Source organism: Balaenoptera acutorostrata, chromosome 20 (genome assembly GCF_949987535.1).
Source record: "Balaenoptera acutorostrata chromosome 20, mBalAcu1.1, whole genome shotgun sequence".
Classification (NCBI taxonomy): Eukaryota; Metazoa; Chordata; class Mammalia; order Artiodactyla; family Balaenopteridae; genus Balaenoptera; species Balaenoptera acutorostrata.
The window spans coordinates 1,780,525-1,801,567 of NC_080083.1; the positions used below are offsets into that span (position 1 = coordinate 1,780,525).

General features: G+C 48.3%; 2 protein-coding genes, 1 non-coding gene and 1 pseudogene across 3 annotated transcripts in view; 3 read left to right on the forward strand and 1 right to left on the reverse strand.

Moving 5' to 3' along the window:
- Window positions 1–1,778: 1,778 nt before the first annotated feature.
- Window positions 1,779–1,850, forward strand: TRNAW-CCA (transfer RNA tryptophan (anticodon CCA)). Its single transcript has one exon. It is a non-coding gene; the product is annotated as a tRNA-Trp (tRNA).
- Window positions 1,851–4,330: 2,480 nt separating this feature from the next.
- Window positions 4,331–4,945, reverse strand: LOC103002080 (receptor-binding cancer antigen expressed on SiSo cells-like; annotated as a pseudogene).
- A 6,216-nt stretch (window positions 4,946–11,161) lies between these two features.
- Window positions 11,162–16,176, forward strand: LOC102999065 (multidrug and toxin extrusion protein 1). The gene is given in 4 exon segments (XM_057536164.1): window positions 11,162–11,216; window positions 13,558–13,652; window positions 14,508–14,586; window positions 15,664–16,176. Coding segments are annotated over 4 exon segments (456 nt in total). The 3' UTR covers window positions 15,891–16,176.
- Window positions 16,177–18,088: 1,912 nt separating this feature from the next.
- The window catches only part of LOC102998773 (multidrug and toxin extrusion protein 2-like), a 61,932-nt gene continuing 58,977 nt past the window's right edge, over window positions 18,089–21,043 (forward strand). The window contains 2 exon segments of the mRNA XM_057536165.1: window positions 18,089–18,286; window positions 18,508–18,609. Coding sequence (XP_057392148.1) covers window positions 18,089–18,286; window positions 18,508–18,609 — 300 coding nt within the window.

The following is a 21,043-nucleotide window of genomic DNA, read 5'->3' on the forward strand; positions in this document are numbered from 1 at the left end:
GGCAGGGCTCTCACTTTTCAGAGGGGTCCCTGCACCAACCTCTTTAATCCCTTTGTCCATTTGCGTCACCACACTGTCCTGTAGGGGTGCAGCCACGGCACGATTAAACATAGGTTTTGCTTCTACATCCCAGGGGAAGAGGGGCCGGGACGTGTGTATCCAAAATTCTGAGCAGGATTTCAAGAGCGCCTCTGGTCTTTCCTTGTGGGTGAGGCATTCCTTCCAGTAGATTCTGGGCCCTTGGCCTCCGTGGGAAGGGCACTGGCTCTTCCTCACAGTGACTTTGCTGTGCGGCCAAGGCTGGAGGGCTTGGGGGGGAGAAGGGAAAGGAGTGTGTGATCAGCCTGAAGGTGAATCCAAACCTGGGGACTCCAGCACCTCATTCACTGCCTCCACTCCCTTGGTCCCCCCATTCCTCCCCCCGTCAGGGTCCACGTCACCCCTGGGCCACCAAAAGCAATAAGGAGGTGACTCTGGTCTCTGGCTACGTGGAATCCGAACACGGCATCAGCAATCATGCCGTGAGCTGGCTGGCTCTTCCCTTAGGAGCACAGGGATAGAGCCTCCTGGCCTCTGCTTCTCTAACAGCCCTGGGGTCAATCCCAAATGCCTCTAGTGTCACACGTGGCCACAAACACAAACAGACGCGCCTCCTTTCCTGTTAGACAGTAGATGCTCTGGCGGTCTCAGCTGCCCCCAACCCCAAGTTCACGGCGAGCATCAGACGGTTTCCCTTCCTCGGCAAAGGCGGGGCGGCTCCATCTCTCAAGTGTTCTAAAGAACACCAGGCCCTGCGGGTGTTGTATTTATTGAATTAATTGACGGCTTCTTGTTCTTAAGCAGACCAGGATAGCGCTCTTTCTTACTTAGTAGCTTTTTTACTTAAAAGCATATTTACTTCCTTATTTAATAGTTTTATCTTTCTTATTTAATAAAAAAGGAAAAAGTACTGTCCAAAAGCAGGGTCTTAGGACTCCCATGAGGTAGACAATGAGCCCTTTAACATTATGCTAGAAAACATATCAACTAAAATATGCGGACAATACAGTGACAAGTGAGAATATTAACAAAATGTTAGGTACAATATAATCTCATCTCAAAATAGGATTTGAAGCGACTGGAAGGGGCGGGTGCTAATGTCTTTCTCGATTTGGGCGCCGGATACACAAGTATTGGCACTTTGTGAAAATTCATGGCTTCTTTTCCGGATGTGTGCTGTCAGCTGACAGTCCAGTAACATATTTGGGATGTGGATGTAGCCGGTAAAAATCTGCAAAAAGAAATACCGCACATGGAAGTATTAGCAGTGGTTATGTCTGGATGGTGGATGGTCAAAGATTGTAATTTTCTTCCAGGCGCTGTTCTGGCTTTCCTCAAAGACAATGTTTATTTTTATAGTTTAAATATAATAATTGTAAATCAACTATACTTCAGTTTTTAAAAATTGACAAATGCAATGAGCTGATTTGCAAAGTGAAAAAAAATAGTAAAGTCCTTGCGTTTATCAAGCTCGTTTATTAAGTCCTTAGCTTTCCGGCGATGGGAGATGCCCACCCCCCTTTCTTTTTTGGGGGTCTCTGGAAGGCGCCGGGGCCCCGGCCTCGGCCACGCCCCGCACTCGCTCGCGGCGCCCCTCCCCCGGTCGCGCAGGCGCGTGGCGGCCGGCTCCTCCTCCGAGTGGGGGCGGGCGGCGCGGGGAAAGCGCCTGCGTCTCCGGGGCCGCGCGATGGCGCCGCCTCAGCGAGGCCTTTAATGACGCGGACGCTCATGCTTATTGTGACCTCGTGGCGCAATGGTAGCGCGTCTGACTCCAGATCAGAAGGTTGCGTGTTCAAGTCACGTCGGGGTCAAGTCGGCTTTTTTTCCTCCCAAGTGCAGGGGCGCGTGAGGAGCGGAGTGGCGGCCCCACGGAGGTGAATTATCCTCCCAGCTGCTTGGAAAACACACTCTTTTTCTTCCCAGCGGGAACATAGAGCAGCTCCTCCCGGGACCGGCAGGGGGCGGTGCGTCGGGCCTCGGAGCGACCCCTCCCCGCCCCCCACCCCTCCCGCCCCGCCCGTCTCCCGTCCCCCACCCCGCAGCCCCGGGTGACCTCGCCCCCGGAGGGTGTCCCGGCGGGAGGTGGACCCCCCGCCCCGGGAGGCGGCGCGCCTTCTGCACGTGACCCCGCAGGTGGCCCTCATCTGACCGCCCCGCGGGCTCGGGCGCACGTGGATGTGGCTTCACGTTGGCGTCCGCAGGTCTGGCCGCAGGTGGAACCCGCACGGGGGGCTGGACGGCGGCGGGGGCTGCTCGTGCTCCCCCGGGCGTCCACACCCGCCGCGGGGACAGCAGCCTCCGGGGGCCTGGGAGCGACGGCCGAGCTCTGCGCAGCCCCGCGGCCCCGAGACGCCCCGGGAGGGGAGAGCCGGGCTTCCCCGCAGGCGCTCCACGTCCTCGCCCCTGACGGTGGTCGCACCCACTCGGGCGGCGAGCCCGCTCCTGCGCGGTCTTGCGCGGCTGTCCCCGGAGACCAGGACCGGCCCTGTTCCTATGTGGGCAGAAGAGCCAGCCAAGAAGAAGAAAGCGTTTGGAATCTTAAATGACAGGAAACCCTTAAGCCTCCGGTGTTAGTATCTGTGGCTGCAGACTAGGAGCGGATCTGCTGAGGGGGCCTGCAGAGAACCAGGGGTCTCGGGAGCTGTATGGCCAGGCCACGCAAGATGGGTGTTCTCTTGCTGTCTGCACGTTCCCCTGCCCGGCCAGGGCCTGCTTCACCTACCCCTATGCCCAGGACCCAGCTGGTGATAGCTTACCATAGGGGCGGTGAGGGGCCTGCCCCTCCTCTGGTTTCCCTGGTAACTAATGAGGCAACCTGATGAAATTCCCCCTATAAAGGGCCCGCTCCCCTTCCCCTTGGGAGTGAAGGCTACCACCGTGTCCTGCCTGCAGTTTGCAGCCCACCGTGGGGTGTCGCTCCAGGGCCTTGCTTCAGACGTGTAAGCTCCCCTAGCCACTGAACCATGGATGTCTCTCTTGCTGACTCCGGGCTCGCTCTTCTGTCTTGAAGCTGGGCAAGCACAGGCCATGAGCACACCTGTGCGTTCAGAGAAGTCACACGTGGAAAGGAAAAACATGTCAAGGGGTTCCTTGAAGGAGACGGTGAGGGTGCAGGGAGCATGGGAGTCCGGGGTGAGCACGTACATCTGGTTGGAAGAATTGAGGGATTAGGTCCAAAGGGAGCAGCCGCTAGTTTTGTGAATAACGGTGTAAAAAGACTCTTCTGGGTTCCTGCAAAAAGAGTAAAACCCCCAGGATCCACTCTTCCCCCACAGTTGTTCAATTCCCCTTGCCTTCAGAAGAGAAAGGAACACGGAAAGATAGACACAGAATGATCTGGTTACAGGAGCTAATCTTACAGAGGTTGCTAGAAAATACGGTGAAGGTGATTCTCAAAAATGATTTGCTATGCCACTTTGAATAATTTTTATTGCGTATTGTCAGTGAAATTTCTGTATGTTATTACCATCAGGTTTGAGTACATGAGCTGTGCATGAAACAAAAAATTAACATGATTTTAAAAATTTTAATAGAATATCAAATGTATGCAGCACTATTGTATTTATTTTCTTTTAAAATTCTCATAAATTAAAAACAGCAGAAAACGAAGTACTAAATAAAATAAATTATTTTTTCTCTGGAAAAAAAGCAAGTTACACAAAAACTTTATTTTTTTGTGATAAATAAAATTATTGCATTTAATGTCATTTTCTTGAAAACCAAAATTACCAAATTCCTTAATGTTGTATCAAACATGAACAATGCCAGTTCAAGTTAGAGGAAATGTATGCCAACACCAGCTTCTGACAACAAAAATGAGAAGTTAAAGCCCTGCAGGTTTGTCTGATTTAGGTCAGGTAATCATGGAAACAAAAGAATATTTAAAAGAATTCATTTTATCATTATGCACATTGAAGGAAAGCATTATAGACAGGAGAGTTGTTTCCCACCATAAAATTATTTACACCCATTTATTAAGCTAGAAACACCAGCTTGAAAAGGTACTGATATATGCCATTTGTAATAATTTCTCTACAGCAAACAATTGTCTTACAGTTGGAACATGTTGAAGGAAATATTGTCTTATAAGTCTTTTTTGTTCTTTGGATCTCAGTCACTAAGAGTTCAAGGGACTTTGAGAGATTCCTGGTGTCCTGGATGGCCTGATGAATGCACTAAAGTCAAGCAGTGTATCTGTATTCTGAAAATACTCTTAGCTCCATGCGAATGTTGCTTGGGTTGTGGAGCTCATATTTCTCCCACTGGCACCATGACATCTGAAGAACATTTGTTATGAAAGTTTCACACCAGTTTCGTTTTGTTCCTTCTTCATTAGCCGCTGTGCTTCCTTTGTTGTTCTGCTGCTCTCTTTTCTCTGTCTGCTATCTTCTGCTGCCTCAGAACTTATTGGGCTTGCCGCATCGTCTTCCTCCTATGCATTGGTATTTTCCTGCCAGGTATCCATGTCACCTAATTCAGGAGATTGGTGAATAAAAGGCATATCTTGTGTAGCTGCTAGTGTATTAGAGAAACCTGTGCTACCATCTGGAATGCCAAAATTTAATGGTTCTCTCTTCTTAATAATGACTTTCTGAGTTCTTATAGTTGGTGTCATGTCCTTAAAATAGTCAGGTGCCAGTTTTTCTAAAGCATTTTGTTGTGTTGCCACATTCCTATTCCCTCCTTTAATCTTTACACTTGTGGGTGCATCTGCATCTCAAGAAGTCCACTCTTCAACGTCTGTCTGTTTAGCAACTGATGAATAATCAACTGTAGCTGGGAAAGTTATTTGGTCTCCACTTAATTTCTGTCCTCTGCCAGATCTGCATATTAATCTCTTTAGGAATGAGAATACTGTTGCTAGGCAGGTACAAACTTTAAATAACCGAAACCGTGTGATGGCCATGGTGGGAATCAAAACCTGAAATTGACTGATGAGAAAAAAAAAATCATACCCACTGTACAGATGGGAAAAATGACAGGAGCGTTTTTCAGGTTACACAATCTGATGCCATATGCACGGCGTTTGGTGAAACGCTCTCAGTTGCTCCAAGTGGATGCCTAGTGGGCTGGGATTTGGATTTTGGAAAAATCTGCCTGGGAAGGAGCAAGGCCTGCCCCTCCCCCTCTGCACAAAAACTTTAAACACACAAAGAATGTGAACACATACTGTACATGTTAATGGATACATGCTTAATATGTATCCATGTCGGACTGTGGATCGGAATTATACACACCAGCTCTGGGAGGGTGGTTCCCATCCAGGGAATGAGGAGGAAGAGGGGACGGAAGCAGATTCTACTCTAAAAAAATTTTTTAATGAAAGTAGCCAAGACATTAATATTTATTAAATCTGGTTAGAAGTTCACGAGATCTAACTTTATGAAACATGAGTTTCAGGTCGGTGTTCACTCTATAGGCATAGTCCAAAATCTCCAAGTCAAGAAGTTAATGGATAATTCCCCAGTCAGTAGGACCCCCAGCATGCTGGCAGAAGTAAATTCTCTCTGAAAAAAATACATCCTCAAAACAGGCCTTCTGGGGGGTGAGGGACGAATTGGGAGATGGGGATTGACATATATACCAATATTGTTTTTCAATTAATTTAATTTAATTTCTTTATTTTTGGCTGGGTTTTGTCTTCCTTGCTTCATGCGGGCTTTCTCCAGTTGTGGTGAGCGGGGGCTATTCTTCGTTGTGGTGCGTGGGCTCTAGGCATGTGGGCTCAGTAGTTGTGGTACACGGGCCCAGTTGCTCCACGGCATGTGGGATCTTCCCGGACCAGGGCTCGAACCCTTGTCCCCTGCATTTGCAGATGGATTCTTAACCAGTGCGCCACCAGGGAAGTTCCAACATATATACACTAATGATACTATGTATAAAATAGATAACTAATGAGAAACTACTGTATAGTGCAGGGAACTCTACTCAGTGCTCTGCAGTGACCTAAATGGGAAGGAAATCCAAAAAAGAAGGAATATATGTATCTGTCTAGCTGATTCACTATGCTCTACAGTAGAAACTAACACAACATTGTACAGAAACTATACTCCAATTTAAAAAACAAAAAGAACAGTCCATCTAGTTTTAGCATATAAAGTCCCAGGCAAAATGCGCTCATAATATATTTTACTTTATTTTTTCAAACCTAGGCTTTCTTTTTTTAAAATTATTATTATTTTTATTTATTTTTGGCTGCGTTGGGTCTTCGTTGCTGCGCGCAGGCTTTTCTCTAGTTGCGGCGAATGGGGGCTACTCTTCGTTGTGGTGCACGGGCTTCTCATTGCGGTGGCTTCTCTTGTTGTGGAGCACGGGCTCTAGGTGTGCGGGCTTCAGTAGTTGTGGCTCATGGGCTCTAGAGTGCAGGCTCAGTAGTTGTGGTGCATGGGCTTAGTTGCTCCGCGGCATGTGGGATCTTCCCAGGGCTCGAACCCGTGTCTCCTGCATTGGCAGGCCGATTCTTAACCACTGCGCCACCAGGGAAGCCCTCATAATATATTTTAAAAGAAAATAAATCAAGAGAGAGTACCTATATACCGCATAAAGAAATGCACAATAGAGAAAGTAAGGATTTTAAGAACAACCAGAGAGGGAAAAAAAAGATTATTTAAAAAAAAATAACTAACACTTAGACTGAAGCAGAGTTCTCAGCAGCGACAATGGAAGCCAGGAAAAGTGCACTAATAATTCCAAACTACTGAAAGAAAGTAACCGCCAACCTACAATTATATACTTGGGAAATTATCTTTCAAGAACAGAGAGATTTTCAAGTAAATGAAACCACCAGCATCCCTCCGTGAAGGACTATGTGAAGGATGTACTTCAGGAAGAAGGAAAATGACCCAAGACAAAGGTCTGGGAGGCAAGGACTAGGAGCAAAGAAAATGAAAAACACTGGGTAGAGCTAAAAACCGAGACCATAAAGAAACAATAGCGGGGCTTCCCTGCTGGCACAGACAAAATGTTAGTTAAAGATATAAAGATTTGGGGAGATTGGTTCAAGATGGCAGAGTAGAAGGACGCGCTCTCACTCCCTCTTGCGAGAGCACCGGAATCACAACTAACTGCTGAACAATCATCAACAGGAAGACACTGGAACTCACCAAGAAAGATACCCCACATCCAAAGACAAAGGAGAAGCCACAATGAGACGGTAGGAGGGGCACAATCACAATAAAATCAAATCCCATAACTGCTGGGTGGGTGACTCACAAACTGGAGGACACTTATACCACAGAAGTCCACCCACTGGAGTGAAGGTTCTGAGCCCCACGTAAGGCTTCCCAACCTGACGGTCTGGCAACGGGAGGAGGAACTCCTAGAGAATCAGACTTTGAAGGCTAGCGGTATTTGACTGCAGGACTTTGACAGGACTGGGGGAAACAGAGAATCCAATCTTGGAGGGCACACACGAAGTAGTGTGTGCATTAGGACCCAGGGGGAAGGAGCAGTGACCCCATAGGAGACTGAACCAGACCTACCTGCTAGTGTTGGAGGGTCTCCTGCAGAGACGGGGGGTGACTGTGCCTCACCATGAGGACAGGGAAGTTCTGGCAAGTACTTCCTGGCAGCAGAAGTTCTGGGAAGTACTCCTTGAGCCCTCCCAGAGTCCGCCATTAGCCCCACCAAAGAGCCAGGTAGACTCCAGTGCTGGGTTGCCTCAGGCCAAACAACCAACAGGGAGGGAACCCAGCCCCACCCATCAGCAGACAAGCAGATTAAAGTTTTACTGAGCTCTGCCCACCAGAGCAACACCCAGCTCTACCCACCACCAGTCCCTCCCATCAGGAAGCTGGCACAAGCCTCTTAGATAGCCTCATCCACCAAAGGGCAGACAGCAGAAGCAAGAAGAACTGCAATTCTGCAGCCTGTGGAAGGAAAACCACATTCACAGATAGACAAAATGAAAAGGCAGAGGACTTTGTACCAGATGAAGGAACAAGATAAAACCCCAGAAAAACAACTAAATGAAGTGGAGATAGGCGACCTTGCAGAAAAAGAATTCAGAATAATGATGGTGAAGATGATCCAGGACCTCAGAAAAAGAATGGAGGCAAAGATCAAGAAGATGCAAGAAAAGTTTAACAAAGTCCTAGAAGAATTAAAGAACAAACACCTAGAAGAATTAACAAACAAACAGAGATGAACAATACAATAACTGAAATGAAAACTACACTAGAAGGAATCAATAGCAGAATAACTGAGGCAGAAGAACGGATAAGTGACCTGGAAGACAGAATGATGGAATTCACTGCCGCTGAACAGAATAAAGAAAAAAGAATGAAAAGAAATGAAGACAGCCTAAGAGACCTCTGGGACAACATTAAACGCAACAACATTCGCATTATAGGGGTCCCAGAAAGAGAAGAGAGAGAGAAAAGACCCGAGAAAATATCTGAAGAGATTATAGTCGAAAACTTCCCTAATATGGGAAAGGAAATAGCCACCCAAGTCCAGGAAGTGCAGAGAGTCCCAGGCAGGATAAACCCAAGGAGAAACATGCCAAGACACATATTAATCAAATTGACAAAAATTAAAGACAAAGAAAAATTATTGAAAGCAAAAAGGGAAAAACAACAAATAATATACAAAGGAACTCCCATAAGGTTAACAGCTGATTTCTCAGCAGAAACTCTACAAGCCAGAAGGGAGTGCCATGATATATTTAAAGTGATGAAAGGGAAGAACCTACAACCAAGATTACTCTACCTGGCAAGGATCTCATTTAGATTTGAAGGAGAAATCAAAAGCTTTACAGACAAGCAAAAGCTAAGAGAATTCAGCACCACCAAACCAGCTCTACAATAAATGCTAAAGGAACTTCTCTAAGTGAGAAACACAAGGGAAGAAAAGGACCTACAAAAACAAACCCATAACAATTAAGAAAATGGTAATAGAAACATACATATTGATAATTACCTTAAACGTGAATGGATTAAATGCTCCAACCAAAAGACACAGGCTTGCTGAATGGATACAAAAACAAGACCCATATATATGCTGTCTGCAAGAGACCCACTTCAGACCTAGGACACATACAGACAAAGTGAGAAGATGGAAAAAGATATTGCATGCAAATGGAAATCAAAAGAAAGCTGGAGTAGCAATACTCATATCAGATAAAATAGACTTTAAAATAAATGTTACAAGAGACAAGGAAGGACACTACATAATGATCAAGGGATCAATCCAAGAAGAAGATACAACAATTATAAATATATATGCACCCAACATAGGAGCAGCTCAATACATAAGGCAACTGCTAACAGCTATAAAAGAGGAAATCGACAGTAACACAATAATAGTGGGGGACTTTAACACCTCACTTACACCAATGGACAGATCATCCAGACAGAAAATTAATAAGGAAACACAAGCTTTAAATGACACCATAGACCAGATAGATTTAATTGATATTTATAGGACATTCCATCCAAAACCAGCAGATTACACTTTCTTCTCAAGTGCACGTGGAACATTCTCCAGGACAGATCACATCTTGAGTCACAAATCAAGCCTCGGTAAATTTAAGAAAATTGAAATCATATCAAGCATTTTTTCCGACCACAATGCTATGAGATTAGAAATCAATTACAGGGAAAAAACCGTAAAAAACACAAACACATGGAGGCTAAACCATTCATTACTAAATAACCAAGAGATCACTGAAGAAATCAAAGAGGAAATCAAAAAATACCTAGAGACAAATTACAATGAAAACACGACGATCCAAAACCTATGGGATGCAGTTCTAAGAGGGAAGTTTATAGCAATACAAGCCTACCTCATGAAACAAGAAACATCTCAAATAAACAATCTAACCTTACACCTAAAGGAACTAGAAAAAGAAGAACAAACAAAACCGAAAGTTAGCAGAAGGAAAGAAATCATAAAGATCAGAGCAGAAAACAGTAGCAAAGATCAATAAAACTAAAAGCTGGTTCTTTGAGAAGATAAACAAAGTTGATAAACCTTTAGCCAGTCTCATCAAGAAAAAGAGGGAGAGGACGCAAATCAATAAAATTGGAAATGAAAAAGGAGAAGTTACCTCAGATACCGCAGAAATACAAAGCATCCTAAGGGACTACTACAAGCAACTCTATGCCAATAAAATGGACAACCTGGAAGAAATGGACAAATTTTAGAAAGGTATAACCTTCCAAGACTGAACCAGGAAGAAATAGAAAATATGAACAGACCAATCACAAGTAAGGAAATTGAAGCTGTGATTAAAAATCTTCCAACAAATAAAAGTCCAGGACCAGATGGCTTCACAGCTGAATTCTGTCATACAGAGACTGTCATACAGAGTGAAGAAAGTCAGAAAGAGAAAAACAAATATCGTATATTAATGCATAAATGTGGAACCTAGAAAAATGGTACAGATGAACCTGTTTGCAGGGCAGAAATATAGACACAGGTGTAGAGAACAAACGTATGGACACCAAGCGGGGAAAGTGGCGGGGGTGATGTGGTGGTGGTGGGATGAATTGGGAGATTGGGATTGACATCTATACACTAATATGTATAAAATAGATAACCAATAAGAACGTGCTGTATAAAAAAATAAATAAAATAAAATTCAAAAATTCAAAAAAAATATAAAGATTTGAATAATAAAATTAACAATGTTGATAAAATGGACACAGAGAGAACTCTGCATACAATAATTAGCAACGTTCTTGAGTCACATGGAACATTTTATAAAAATATGATCACCTTCTAGAATATAAACTAAATCTCAACAAATTTCAAAGCATATGTATTACTCAGGTCGCTTTCTCTGAGCAAATTACGATTAAGCTAGAAATCAGTCAGAAAAAGCTTACCAAAATTAGGATATTTGAAAACACTTCTGGGAGCTCCCCGGTGGTCCAGTAGTTAGGACTCAGTACTGTCACTGCCAGTGGCCCCTGGTTCGGGGAACTAAGATTCCACAGGCAGCATGGCTCAGCCAGAAAAAAAAAAAAAGAAAAAAGAAAACAGTTCTAAGTTACTTCCTAGGTGAAAGACAAAAGCGTACACTTAGACAGTTTAAAAAACAAAGTATAAACATTGCAAAGGAGCAGATGAAACTACTGTCATTTACAGAAGATGTGATTGCATAACTGAAGGACCTAAAATGGCTGAAAAATTACTGAAAGCAAAAGACATCAGTGAGATGGTGAAATACGAAAGTAATGTACGGAAACTGATAGTTTTTATAAAAGACACCAGCAACTAGTTAGAAGGAATAAGGTCAGAGAGGGCAAAGGTGGGAACCAAATGCTTCACACGCATTTTTATGATGTTTTGATTTTTTGCCACAAAGTGAATATATTATCTCATCCAAAAAAAGTTATTCACGCGGGTGGATGCTGTAGGACACAGGAAGACCTTCCCAAGGACACTTGGACGTGGACAGTTTTTTTTTTTTTTTTTTTAAGTATTTGTTTTATTTATTTATTTATTTATGGCTGTGTCGGGTCTTCGTTTCTGTACGAGGGCTTTCTCTAGTTGTGGCAAGCGGGGGCCACTCTTCATCGCGGTGCGCGGGCCTCTCACTATCGCAGCCTCTCCCGTTGCGGAGCACAGGCTCCAGACGCGCAGGCTCAGTAATTGTGGCTCACGGGCCCAGCTGCTCCACGGCATGTGGGATCTTCCCAGACCAGGGCTCGAACCCGTGTCCCCTGCATTGGCAGGCAGATTCTCAACCACTGCACCACCAGGGGAAGCCCCGACGTGGGCAGTTTTTAATGACAGGGTGTTGGGCAGGCGGGAAGTGCAGACAGTAAGTAAAAAGCCTCTGGGACTAAGGGACCCGGGCACCTGAGGGGCACAGGCAGAGAAGACGTTTCTAGAACAAAACCTCTGACATCCGTGTCTAGGCTCTGGGATGGGAGGCCCCTGGCGGTGGCTTGTGTGGGGACAGGTGGAGCAGATGAGGGTTCCTCTGGAGGCCCCTGCGTGACCCCGTGGGTGACTTCCATATGTCACAGGTGTGACCCATTGTCCCTGACCCGGTCCTAATGTGACATCTCTCCTGGGTCTCCCATTTGTGACGTGGACGTTTACAGCCCCCTCTGTGTCTGACCCAGTGTATGACCCTCCCATGTGACACCTCTGTGCACCGGTCACTGTGACCCTTGCCCTTTGGCTTCCAACTGAGTTTGGCTGGTGTGGAGGAAGGAACTAGAAGGTGTGAACGTAAATGCAGACCAACCAAAGGGGACCAGCAAAGGCTCTTCATGCCCAGCTGTATGTGTGTGTGTGGGGGGTGGGTGTTAACCACCAGCACTGGAATCTGGCAGAGACTCCAAGGCGGGTTGAGGAGAGGGAAGGATTCACGGCGGGACAGAGGGGAGGCTCAGGGCTGCCCTGCTGGAGGCTGCTGGGCTGGGGGGGCTGGAGGCCAGCTGACCGGAAGTGGGGTATCCTGTGTGCTTGGTCAGGGGCCATGTCTGCCTTTCTCTGGCTGGTCCTGAGTTGGAAACAGGGACAGAAATTAGGGAAGCTGTCAGTTACTGATGGAGGCTTGGACATTTTGGGTCAATTATTGCAAAAGTTATTCTTTAGCTTCTTGGATTATCCCTAGAGATAGGGATCTGGCCTCTCCCGAGTCTGACATAGGCTGGCTTCTGGGTTGTTTATTACAGACAAAGGGTTGGCTTTCTGGGCAGGTTGCTTTAGATTGAGGGTCAGAGTTCTGTATTTGTACATAGTCTGAGCACCGTGGCCACGGTCCACGTGCATATTCAGGCTCTCCCAGCTTGGAGTTTCGGATTCTGCTGTGGGTTCACTCTTAGCCAAAAGAACTCTCGCCACCTGGGGTCTCCCTCTGGGTCCTGTGTGGGTCAATGGGGCAGAGTTTGTACGGTCGGCGAGGCTTCTCCCACCCTCCACTCCCACTCAGCCACTCCTTCTGTGTAGTCGCCTCTCTGGGGATAATCCTGCCCTGGGAGCTACTGAAGTCAGAGCAAGTCAGGTCTTGCACAAAGCTCCGAGCCAGGGAGCATCAGTCCTTTACAGGGCTGGCGACACGTACATTTTTGGGGGGTGGGGGGACACGCCATGAGGCTCGTGGGACCTTAGTTCCCTGATCAGGGTTTGAACCCAGGCCCTCGGCAGTGGAAGACTGCCGAGTCCCCTGGACCGCCAGGGAACTCCCAACATCTGCATTCCCCTTTGGCGAGGAGAACGGAGCATAGTAGTTTGGAAGTACTGTTAGCAAGTATCAGTAGTTTGTCCTTGAGTATATCCTCATAATTGGCAGTTTTCTTAAAGCCAAATGTTATGGCCAAAAATAGCCTCTGAATGTTTGTTCTGAGATCCAGAAACCTGGAAGGTGGCCTGAGGGGTTTCTGGGCTTCCTGGAACCTTCTGGAAACTAACAGGGAGAGCAGGGTGGAGGTTTCTGGCTCACCGTGGGCTCCACCTCAGCCATGAAAGCAGATTCTCAGCAGTACTTGGGAGAAACATACACCCCAGGGCGGCTGGTGTTCCACTGAATTAACCTCTATTAAATATTTCCACGTCCAGGTCTGTGGTTAGGGATAATCATCTGTGCTGTCTCTCAGGCTGTGTGTTTTCTAAGCTTTATTGCCCGGCTAAATTGGAAAAAGGCCTGTCAGCAGGTAACTATACTCATTGCTGTCCTCTCCTGGAAAACACACACACCCAGTTTTACCTCTCTCTCCCTTATTTTGGAAGGTTCTTTTCTGTTTTATTATAAATGCTACTTCTTTGTCATTGTTGTTTTATTTTATTTTATTAGAGTTGATTTACAGTGCTGTGTTAGTTTCAGGTGTACAGCACAGTGATTTAGTTATACATATATATACACACACACACACACACACACACACACCCATATATATATATATATATATGGGTGTGTGTGTGTGTGTATATTCTTTTTCAGATTCTTTTCCCTTATACAAAATATTGACTATGTGTCATTGTTTTAACTGGACTTAATTCAGATGTGAAGGGCTGGTGACCCTGGCTTTATCTTTTCCCCTTTGTTTATTCATCAGATAGAAAAACAGGGGCTCTCTTCTTCCCTGGGTCCTATGCTAAACTTCCGCCTCTGTTCCTGAAAAGCCGATTTCAGGACAAGCTTTAGAACTGGAGAGAAAGGTGGAATGCCATCAAATTTATCCTGATATTTATCCTGTTTTTATGATCTCCCAGTGTTTCATTAAGATACCCGTGGGCATCTTTGTCTGTAAACTTCCTAGGGTCAGTGTAGGGTGTTAAATAGGGGATGGAGAAAAGAGGTGAAGGACGAGGAAGGGAGAATCCTACAGGATCCCGGTCCCCGACTTGCCCTCATCTTTTTTCCATCCAACCTTCCCCACCCACTGACCCCACTAGAGAGGCTCCCATGTTACACGTCAGTTAAAGAAAATGGCTCCACTGGGGAGTTAAGCAAGTGTTTGATTAGCACTGTGGTGAAGCCTGTGGATTGACTTTGTCTCGTTTTCTAGGCTCAGGTACCTGCCAATTTGAAACGAAACATGGCCCAGGACAGGACTGCGGCTCTCTCCCAGGACCCACTTTGCCCAGGTATGACACAGCTGCCCCCGCTCTTGGGACGGGCCCGTCTAGGTGTTCACAACGAGATTTGCTGCGCTGAGCTCCCACTTAAATAGGGCAATAATGTCTCAGAAACAAATGATAAGGAACACCCAATTTCAGGTAAACAGTTGAAGTCTGTTTGCTTTTTTTTTTAGTTTTTATTTTTGACCGCGTTAGGTCTTTGTTGCTGTGTGTGGGCTTTCTCTAGTTGCGGCGAGTGGGGGCTACTCTTCGTTGCGGTGTGCGGGCTTCTCATTGCGGTGGCTTCTCTTGTGGAGCACGGGCTCTAGGCGCATGGGCTTCAGTAGTGTGACATGCGGGCTCAGTAGTGTGGCACACGAGCTCTAGAGCCCAGGCTCAGTAGTTGTGGCTCACGGGCTTAGTTGCTCCGCCACATGTGGGATCTTCCTGGGCCAGGGCTTGAACCCGTGTCCCCTGCACTGGCAGGCGGATTCCCAACCACTGCGCCACCAGGGAAGTCCCCGAAGTTTGTTTGCTTTAATTGCAGACAGAGACACACTGCTACAGATCATTAAAAGCTGCAGGTGATCAATTCAGTACTGATGCAAGCATTTAGGGTATTTTCCTTATTGTTACTCTTCTGAGGCATCCTGAGACTAAATCTAGGTTTGGGTCACTATCCTGCCTGGTACTTAGCAGGCCCTCTGATGGGAAGACTCGCATCTCTCCCCAGTGCTGTGAACGGCCTTGAATCATCTCTTAGGTCATCTTTCTCCTCCACTGGCCTTATTCTCTTTCTGAGATGCTAATTCGATGAGTGCTGGCCCCTTGAACATTTCCCCGAAGCCTCTTAACCTAAAGAGCTACCTTATTTGTTGCGTTACTTGGTGGGGCAGAGCCCCTGAGGACCCCAGCTGACTGCAGCGGGATCCAGTCCGTGTCTGTGGGTGAGTGGACAGCACCTGACATAGGATTTCCTTTATTCTCCACGGTAGCAACTGCTTCTGGAATTACCATTCTCCCAGCTAGTAATGCATACATGCATCTCCTTTTATACAGAAGAAAAACACCCTTTTAAGGCACTGAGTTCCTTTTCATCTCCAGCAGGCCCTGAAAACCATGGAGGAATGTGGATAAGAGAGGTTGAAAAAACAGAGGAGATTCAGTCGGATCAGCAGACATGCCAGGTAGAGTGTTTTGAGGTTCATCCAAGGGCCGCGTGGAAATTATCTGGGAGATAGCTGGCGCTGCGGCGAGGGCTGCTGCTCTTCGGGGTCATTGTCATCTTGCTGGTGGGGATTTTAGTGAGAGTCTATGTCAGAATTCAGTGATGTGGCGAGACAGAGAGAGAGAGGGAGAGGGAGAGGGAAAGGGAGAGAGAGAGTAGGCCAAGGGATGCTTCTGACCTTACCAACAAAAATTCATTGGCCCAAAGGTGGCAGTTCGTTTTCAGTTAACGTTATTCAGCTGTGCCCATGGAGGTCAAGAACAGAGTTCCAAGATATATTTTCTGATGAAGAAAAGGAACGAAGGTAAAAAGTACGTGCTAGTCCAAAACAACGTCTGGAAGATTACATCCACCATCATTTCAACCGAAGACCACTGTGTACCGGATGCATCGAGGTATGGCTTTGTATATTTCTTCTGCTTACTGTTTTTTTTTTTTTAGACACAAACCCATATACCAAGGACTTAAGGATTCTTTTTTTTTTTTTTTTTTTAAGATTAGGTTCTAATTACTTGATCTTTTACTACTTTTTTTTTTTTTAAGGTTTTTATTTATTTATTTATTTTATTTATGGCTGTGTTGGGTCTTCGTTTCTGTGCCAGGGCTTTCTCCAGCTGTGGCAAGCGGGGGCCCCTCTTCATCGCGGTGCACGGGCCTCTCACTATCGCGGCCTCTCTCGTTGCAGAGCACAGGCTCCAGACGCGCAGGCTCAGCAATTGTGGCTCACGGGCCCAGTTGCTCCGCAGCATGTGGGATCCTCCCAGACCAGGGCTCGAACCCGTATCCCCCGCATTGGCAGGCAGATTCTCAACCACTGCGCCACCAGGGAAGCCCCAAGGATTCTTACTATGTGAATTATTTAAAATACATTTTACAATATATCTTCCCTCATGTATTTACAATATATCTTCCCTTAGATTATTATTCAGTGGGAAACGACATTTGTTAATATTCATTTGGTACCAAGGGTGGTAGACATGCTTAAGAAACTTAAAAGGGGAGAAGACAGATTAGGAAGAAGAAAGGAGTCAGGTGGCATCAATTAGCATGCTTCCTGTCAAGGGCCTGGCTTAACACGGGTTTGGATTGACATGTTGGCAGGCGCAGGGAGGGATAAAGGACCAGCACTTTGTTTCTGAGTGGTGGGCATCCCACAGAGAGAAATACAGGCTTCGAAGAGCTAATCCAGGCAAACTGGAGGGAAAAATCAGACCCTTTCCTATTCTGATAGAAGGAAGAGTTGATAAAGTTGGAAGGCAGCAAAAATGAAAAGAGTGTTCTAGGAGAGGGGAGGATGGGGTCCTGGGCAGGCCCTATTCGTCTTGTTTGGGCCTGTCCTCGTCTTAAAAAAGGCGCAGGCTTTTAGTGGCAGAGACGCGGTATATCCGGAAGGTTTTGTGCGGCCCCATCTCAAAAAGATGAGGTTTGAATGAATGCGCCCTTCTCCTTGGCCTTGGCAATCACTGGGAAAGTCTTTGGAGCTGTGAAAATCCAATCATTGCTAACTCCTCTTAGCCGGTGGGAGGGCGAGTCAACAGCGGCCTTGGATTAAGGGGTCATTCTTGGATGCCGCCTTGCCGGGCTAGCTCCGCGCCGTTAGCTTAGCAAGCCTCACTCCCTGCTAAGTACGCTGCGTTCTGGGGTGGATAAAAACTGCGAGGCGTGGCCTTTGCCCTGAAACAACAGATAACGGACAAAATGAGAAAAGGTAGCTCCTTCGAGTGAAAAACACGCCAGGGCAGATTTCGGCGGGGGGAGGTGGAGGTACTCCCTTAAGGCATCTCCACCCTCAGCGCTTCATTCCTCTTGGCTCAGTTAAGTGGAGGGTCACCTTCCAGGGACCAAGACGAAGGCTGCACCCAAGGTGGCCCTCGCGGTGGGGCCCCAGCAAAGCCCCCGTCCCGGCTTTTCGTTCCCTCCCCACCGGGCACCCCGAGTTCTTCGTCACCTCCCCACCGGGCACGCGGGCTCGTCGTACCCGCTGCAAATTGCGGGCGGCAGGGAGCGCAACCCCTCGGGGAGTAAATTCTTTGCCCCAGCGTCGGGGGAGACATCACCCGGAAACCAGCGAAGGCTAACTCGGGCCCCCCTGCACTGTTCCCACCTGCCCCCTCCGCGCCCCCCACCAACGCCGCCCCTCCCCCGAGCCCCGCGGGCCACGGAAGGCGGGGCCGGGGGCGGGGCGGGGCCTCCCCACCCCCAATCCCGCCACCGCCCGCCGCCCCGCCCACCCACCCCCACCCTATCTGGCCCACCGCCCTCGCCGCCTCCCGCGCACTCCCGGAGCGGGCGCGCCCGCCGATGAGGTCCTCCCGCGACGCCACGGAGACCCCCGCCGCCTCTGCGCCGCCCGCCGCCGAGAGCCCCTCGTCCGCCCGCGACGGCGCCCAGCGGCCCGGGACCCCCGGCTGGCGCGAACGCCTGCGGCCTCTGCGGGGCGCGCCGCCGCCCGACGTGGGGCGTGAGACGGCGGAGCTGGCGGCGCTCGCGGGCCCAGTGGTGAGTGCGCGGCCCCGCGCCGCCCGCCCCGCGGTCCCTCTCCCCGCGGTCCCTCTCCCCGCGCTCCCCCCCCCGTCCCCCGCGGTCCCTCATCCCGTGGTCCCTCTCCCCGCGGTCCCTCTCCCCGCGGTTCCCCCCGTCCCCCGCGGTCCGGCCGGTGGACCAGGGCCGTCCCGCGCCGTCTCGGTGTAACGCGCTGTCCTCCGCTTTCCTCCCCCCAGTTCCTCGCACAGCTGCTGACCTTTCTCATCAGCCTCGTCAGCTCCGTATTCTGCGGACACCTGGGCAAGGTCGAGGTGGATGCGGTTACGCTTGCTGTCTCGGTAGGTTTTTACATTCCTTTCTTTTTTGGGGGGGGGGCGCTGACGACTTGGAAAAGCCTGGAATTTGAATTGTGTGATGCCTGACACCTGCACCTTCACAGGGTCCGAGCTTGACCCGGGGGTTCCATTACCCTATCGTTAGATTTGGAAGGAGATTGTGTCAACTACTTAGAAAAGGTGTTCTGTGTACTCAAACCATCCCATGGTGACCGACCTCTAATTGGTCTGGGGACCAGGTACTGCAAAGAATTCGTAGCAATGAGGCAAATTCTGCTGGCAGAACTAAAAGAACTGCTTTTTTTTTTTTCTATTATTAAGTTAAACCAGATAACTTATCTAGAACTAGGTTGACTGCTGTTAGTTTGAATTACCCAGTTCATTAAGGTGGTGCTATTTCAGCCTTGTAATAAAGTGTCTCCCTTCCACCATGGATTGAAATTACACCCCCTTTGAAGTCCCTGCATTTTCGTTGGTGATGTAGTGGAAAGCTGCCTCTCTCCTGCGTTTCATCCATGCTTTCAAAGAAGGTGAAAAGCTTCTGCTGGTAATGGCAGATGTTCTTTCCCAGTCTCAGAAAATGCCCCTCCTGTTCCCACCCAGGTGGGTAGAGCCCTAAGATCATGGCAGGGCCACAGAAGTTTTCCTTATGGTTGAGACTACTTTGGTATGTGGAATCAGACATTTTATTTACAGGTCTATTATTGGGTGAACCCGTTTGGTAGGTTGCCTTTTCATTTTGTTGACGGTTTCCTTTGCTGTGCAGAAGCTTTTCAGTTTCATGTAGTCCCATTTATTTTTGCTTTTCTTGCCTTTAATTTTGGTGTCAGATCCAAAAAATCATGCCCAAGACTTGTTAAAGGAGCTTACCGCCTAAGTTTTCTTTAAGGAGTTTCATGGTTTCAGGTCTTATGTTCAAGTCTTTCACCCGTTTTGAGTTGATTTTGTGTATGGTGTGAGATAGGGGTCCAGTTTCATTCTTGTGCATGCAGACTCTCCTTTCCCAGCGCCCAGTTTTGGACAACCTATCTGGTACACCATCCTGGACTTTTCCTTGTTGATCTGTACGTGGCCTCTTCTGTGTTCACTGACAACCTCAGGACCTGAGTGCTTGTCTCCTTGGGTGTGTGGGTCCACCTCCCTCCATCTCGCTGGCTTCCAGGACCCCCGAATGCACATCGGGCCCCACGCCCTGCACATTTCCACCCCTCTGTGTGCACCCACAGCAGAAGCTTTAAACTTTACACTTCCGCTCACCACCCTTTATCCCTGGAGCCCTGTCAAGGCCTCACACCTGTGCTGTCTGGCCTCTGCCCTCTGCCCTCAAGGGGGTTTTCCATGGTGGGATCCCTCCGTCCTCGCTCTGCAGCCCCCGCTTGGTCCCCTCCCAGAATCCAGGGCCAGTCAGTGCCTGACACCCGCCCCCCCCCCCCCCCACCGCCCCTGCTTCCTTGAGCCCTGCCACCTGGATCCCCATCACTTTTCTCTCTCTTTTTTTAAAAAAATAAATAAATTTATTTATTTATTTTTGACTGCATTGATTGGGTCTTCGTTGCTGCGCGCAGGCCTTCTCTAGTTGCGGTGAGCGGGGGCTACTCTTCGTTGCAGTGCGCGGGCTTCTCGCGGAGCATGGGCTCTAGGCGCACGGGTTCAGTAGTTGTGGCACACAGGCTCAGTAGTTGCGGCTCATGGGCTTAGCTGTTCTGCGGCATGTGGGATCTTCCTGGACCAGGGCTCGAACCCGTGTCCCCTGCATTGGCAGGCGGATTCTTAACCACTGTGCCACCAGGGAAGTCTCTCATCACTCTTTTCTTTGAGACCAGCCTTCTACCTGGGCTCAGAACTATCCTTTCTCCTCCAGCCCCTTCCCTTTCACTAGTGCTACTGAATTACGATAAAGTATCCAAGTCTCTCCTTGTGCAGCCCCCTCTCTGGCCTCTATCCGCTTATGCTCTTTGCCAGAAAGTCTACACTGCGTCTTCATTTTCCTTTTCTCCCCATTGCAAACTGGCCTCTATTTCCCCACTGTTCCATTTAACCTACTCTTCCGAAAGTTGCCAGTGACCCCCCCCCCGCCCCGCCCCCAATCTCCAGAGAACTTGCCCTCACCTGGCCGCCTTCCCCCACCTCCCTCCTGGGAACTCTTCGCACCTGTCAGTCCTCCCTGGTTCCCCTTCCGGTAGTTGTGCTGCGTATCCTCTTCCCCCTCCTCCTCTGTTTGTTGGTGACCATCCTGCCCTGGGAGCACCGTACACGGCCCCCCGTCTGCATCAGTCAGCAAGCCCTGCTGCCTGAATTTCCCACATTTCTTAAAATCACTTTTTTTCTGTTTCCTGCTACACTCTCCCAGCTCGGCCTTCATCCCTCCTGCCAGCCGCACGGCCTCTCCTCCTCCCGCCCTGACTGCATCCTGCCCTCCCCCATTCTGCAGCCGGAG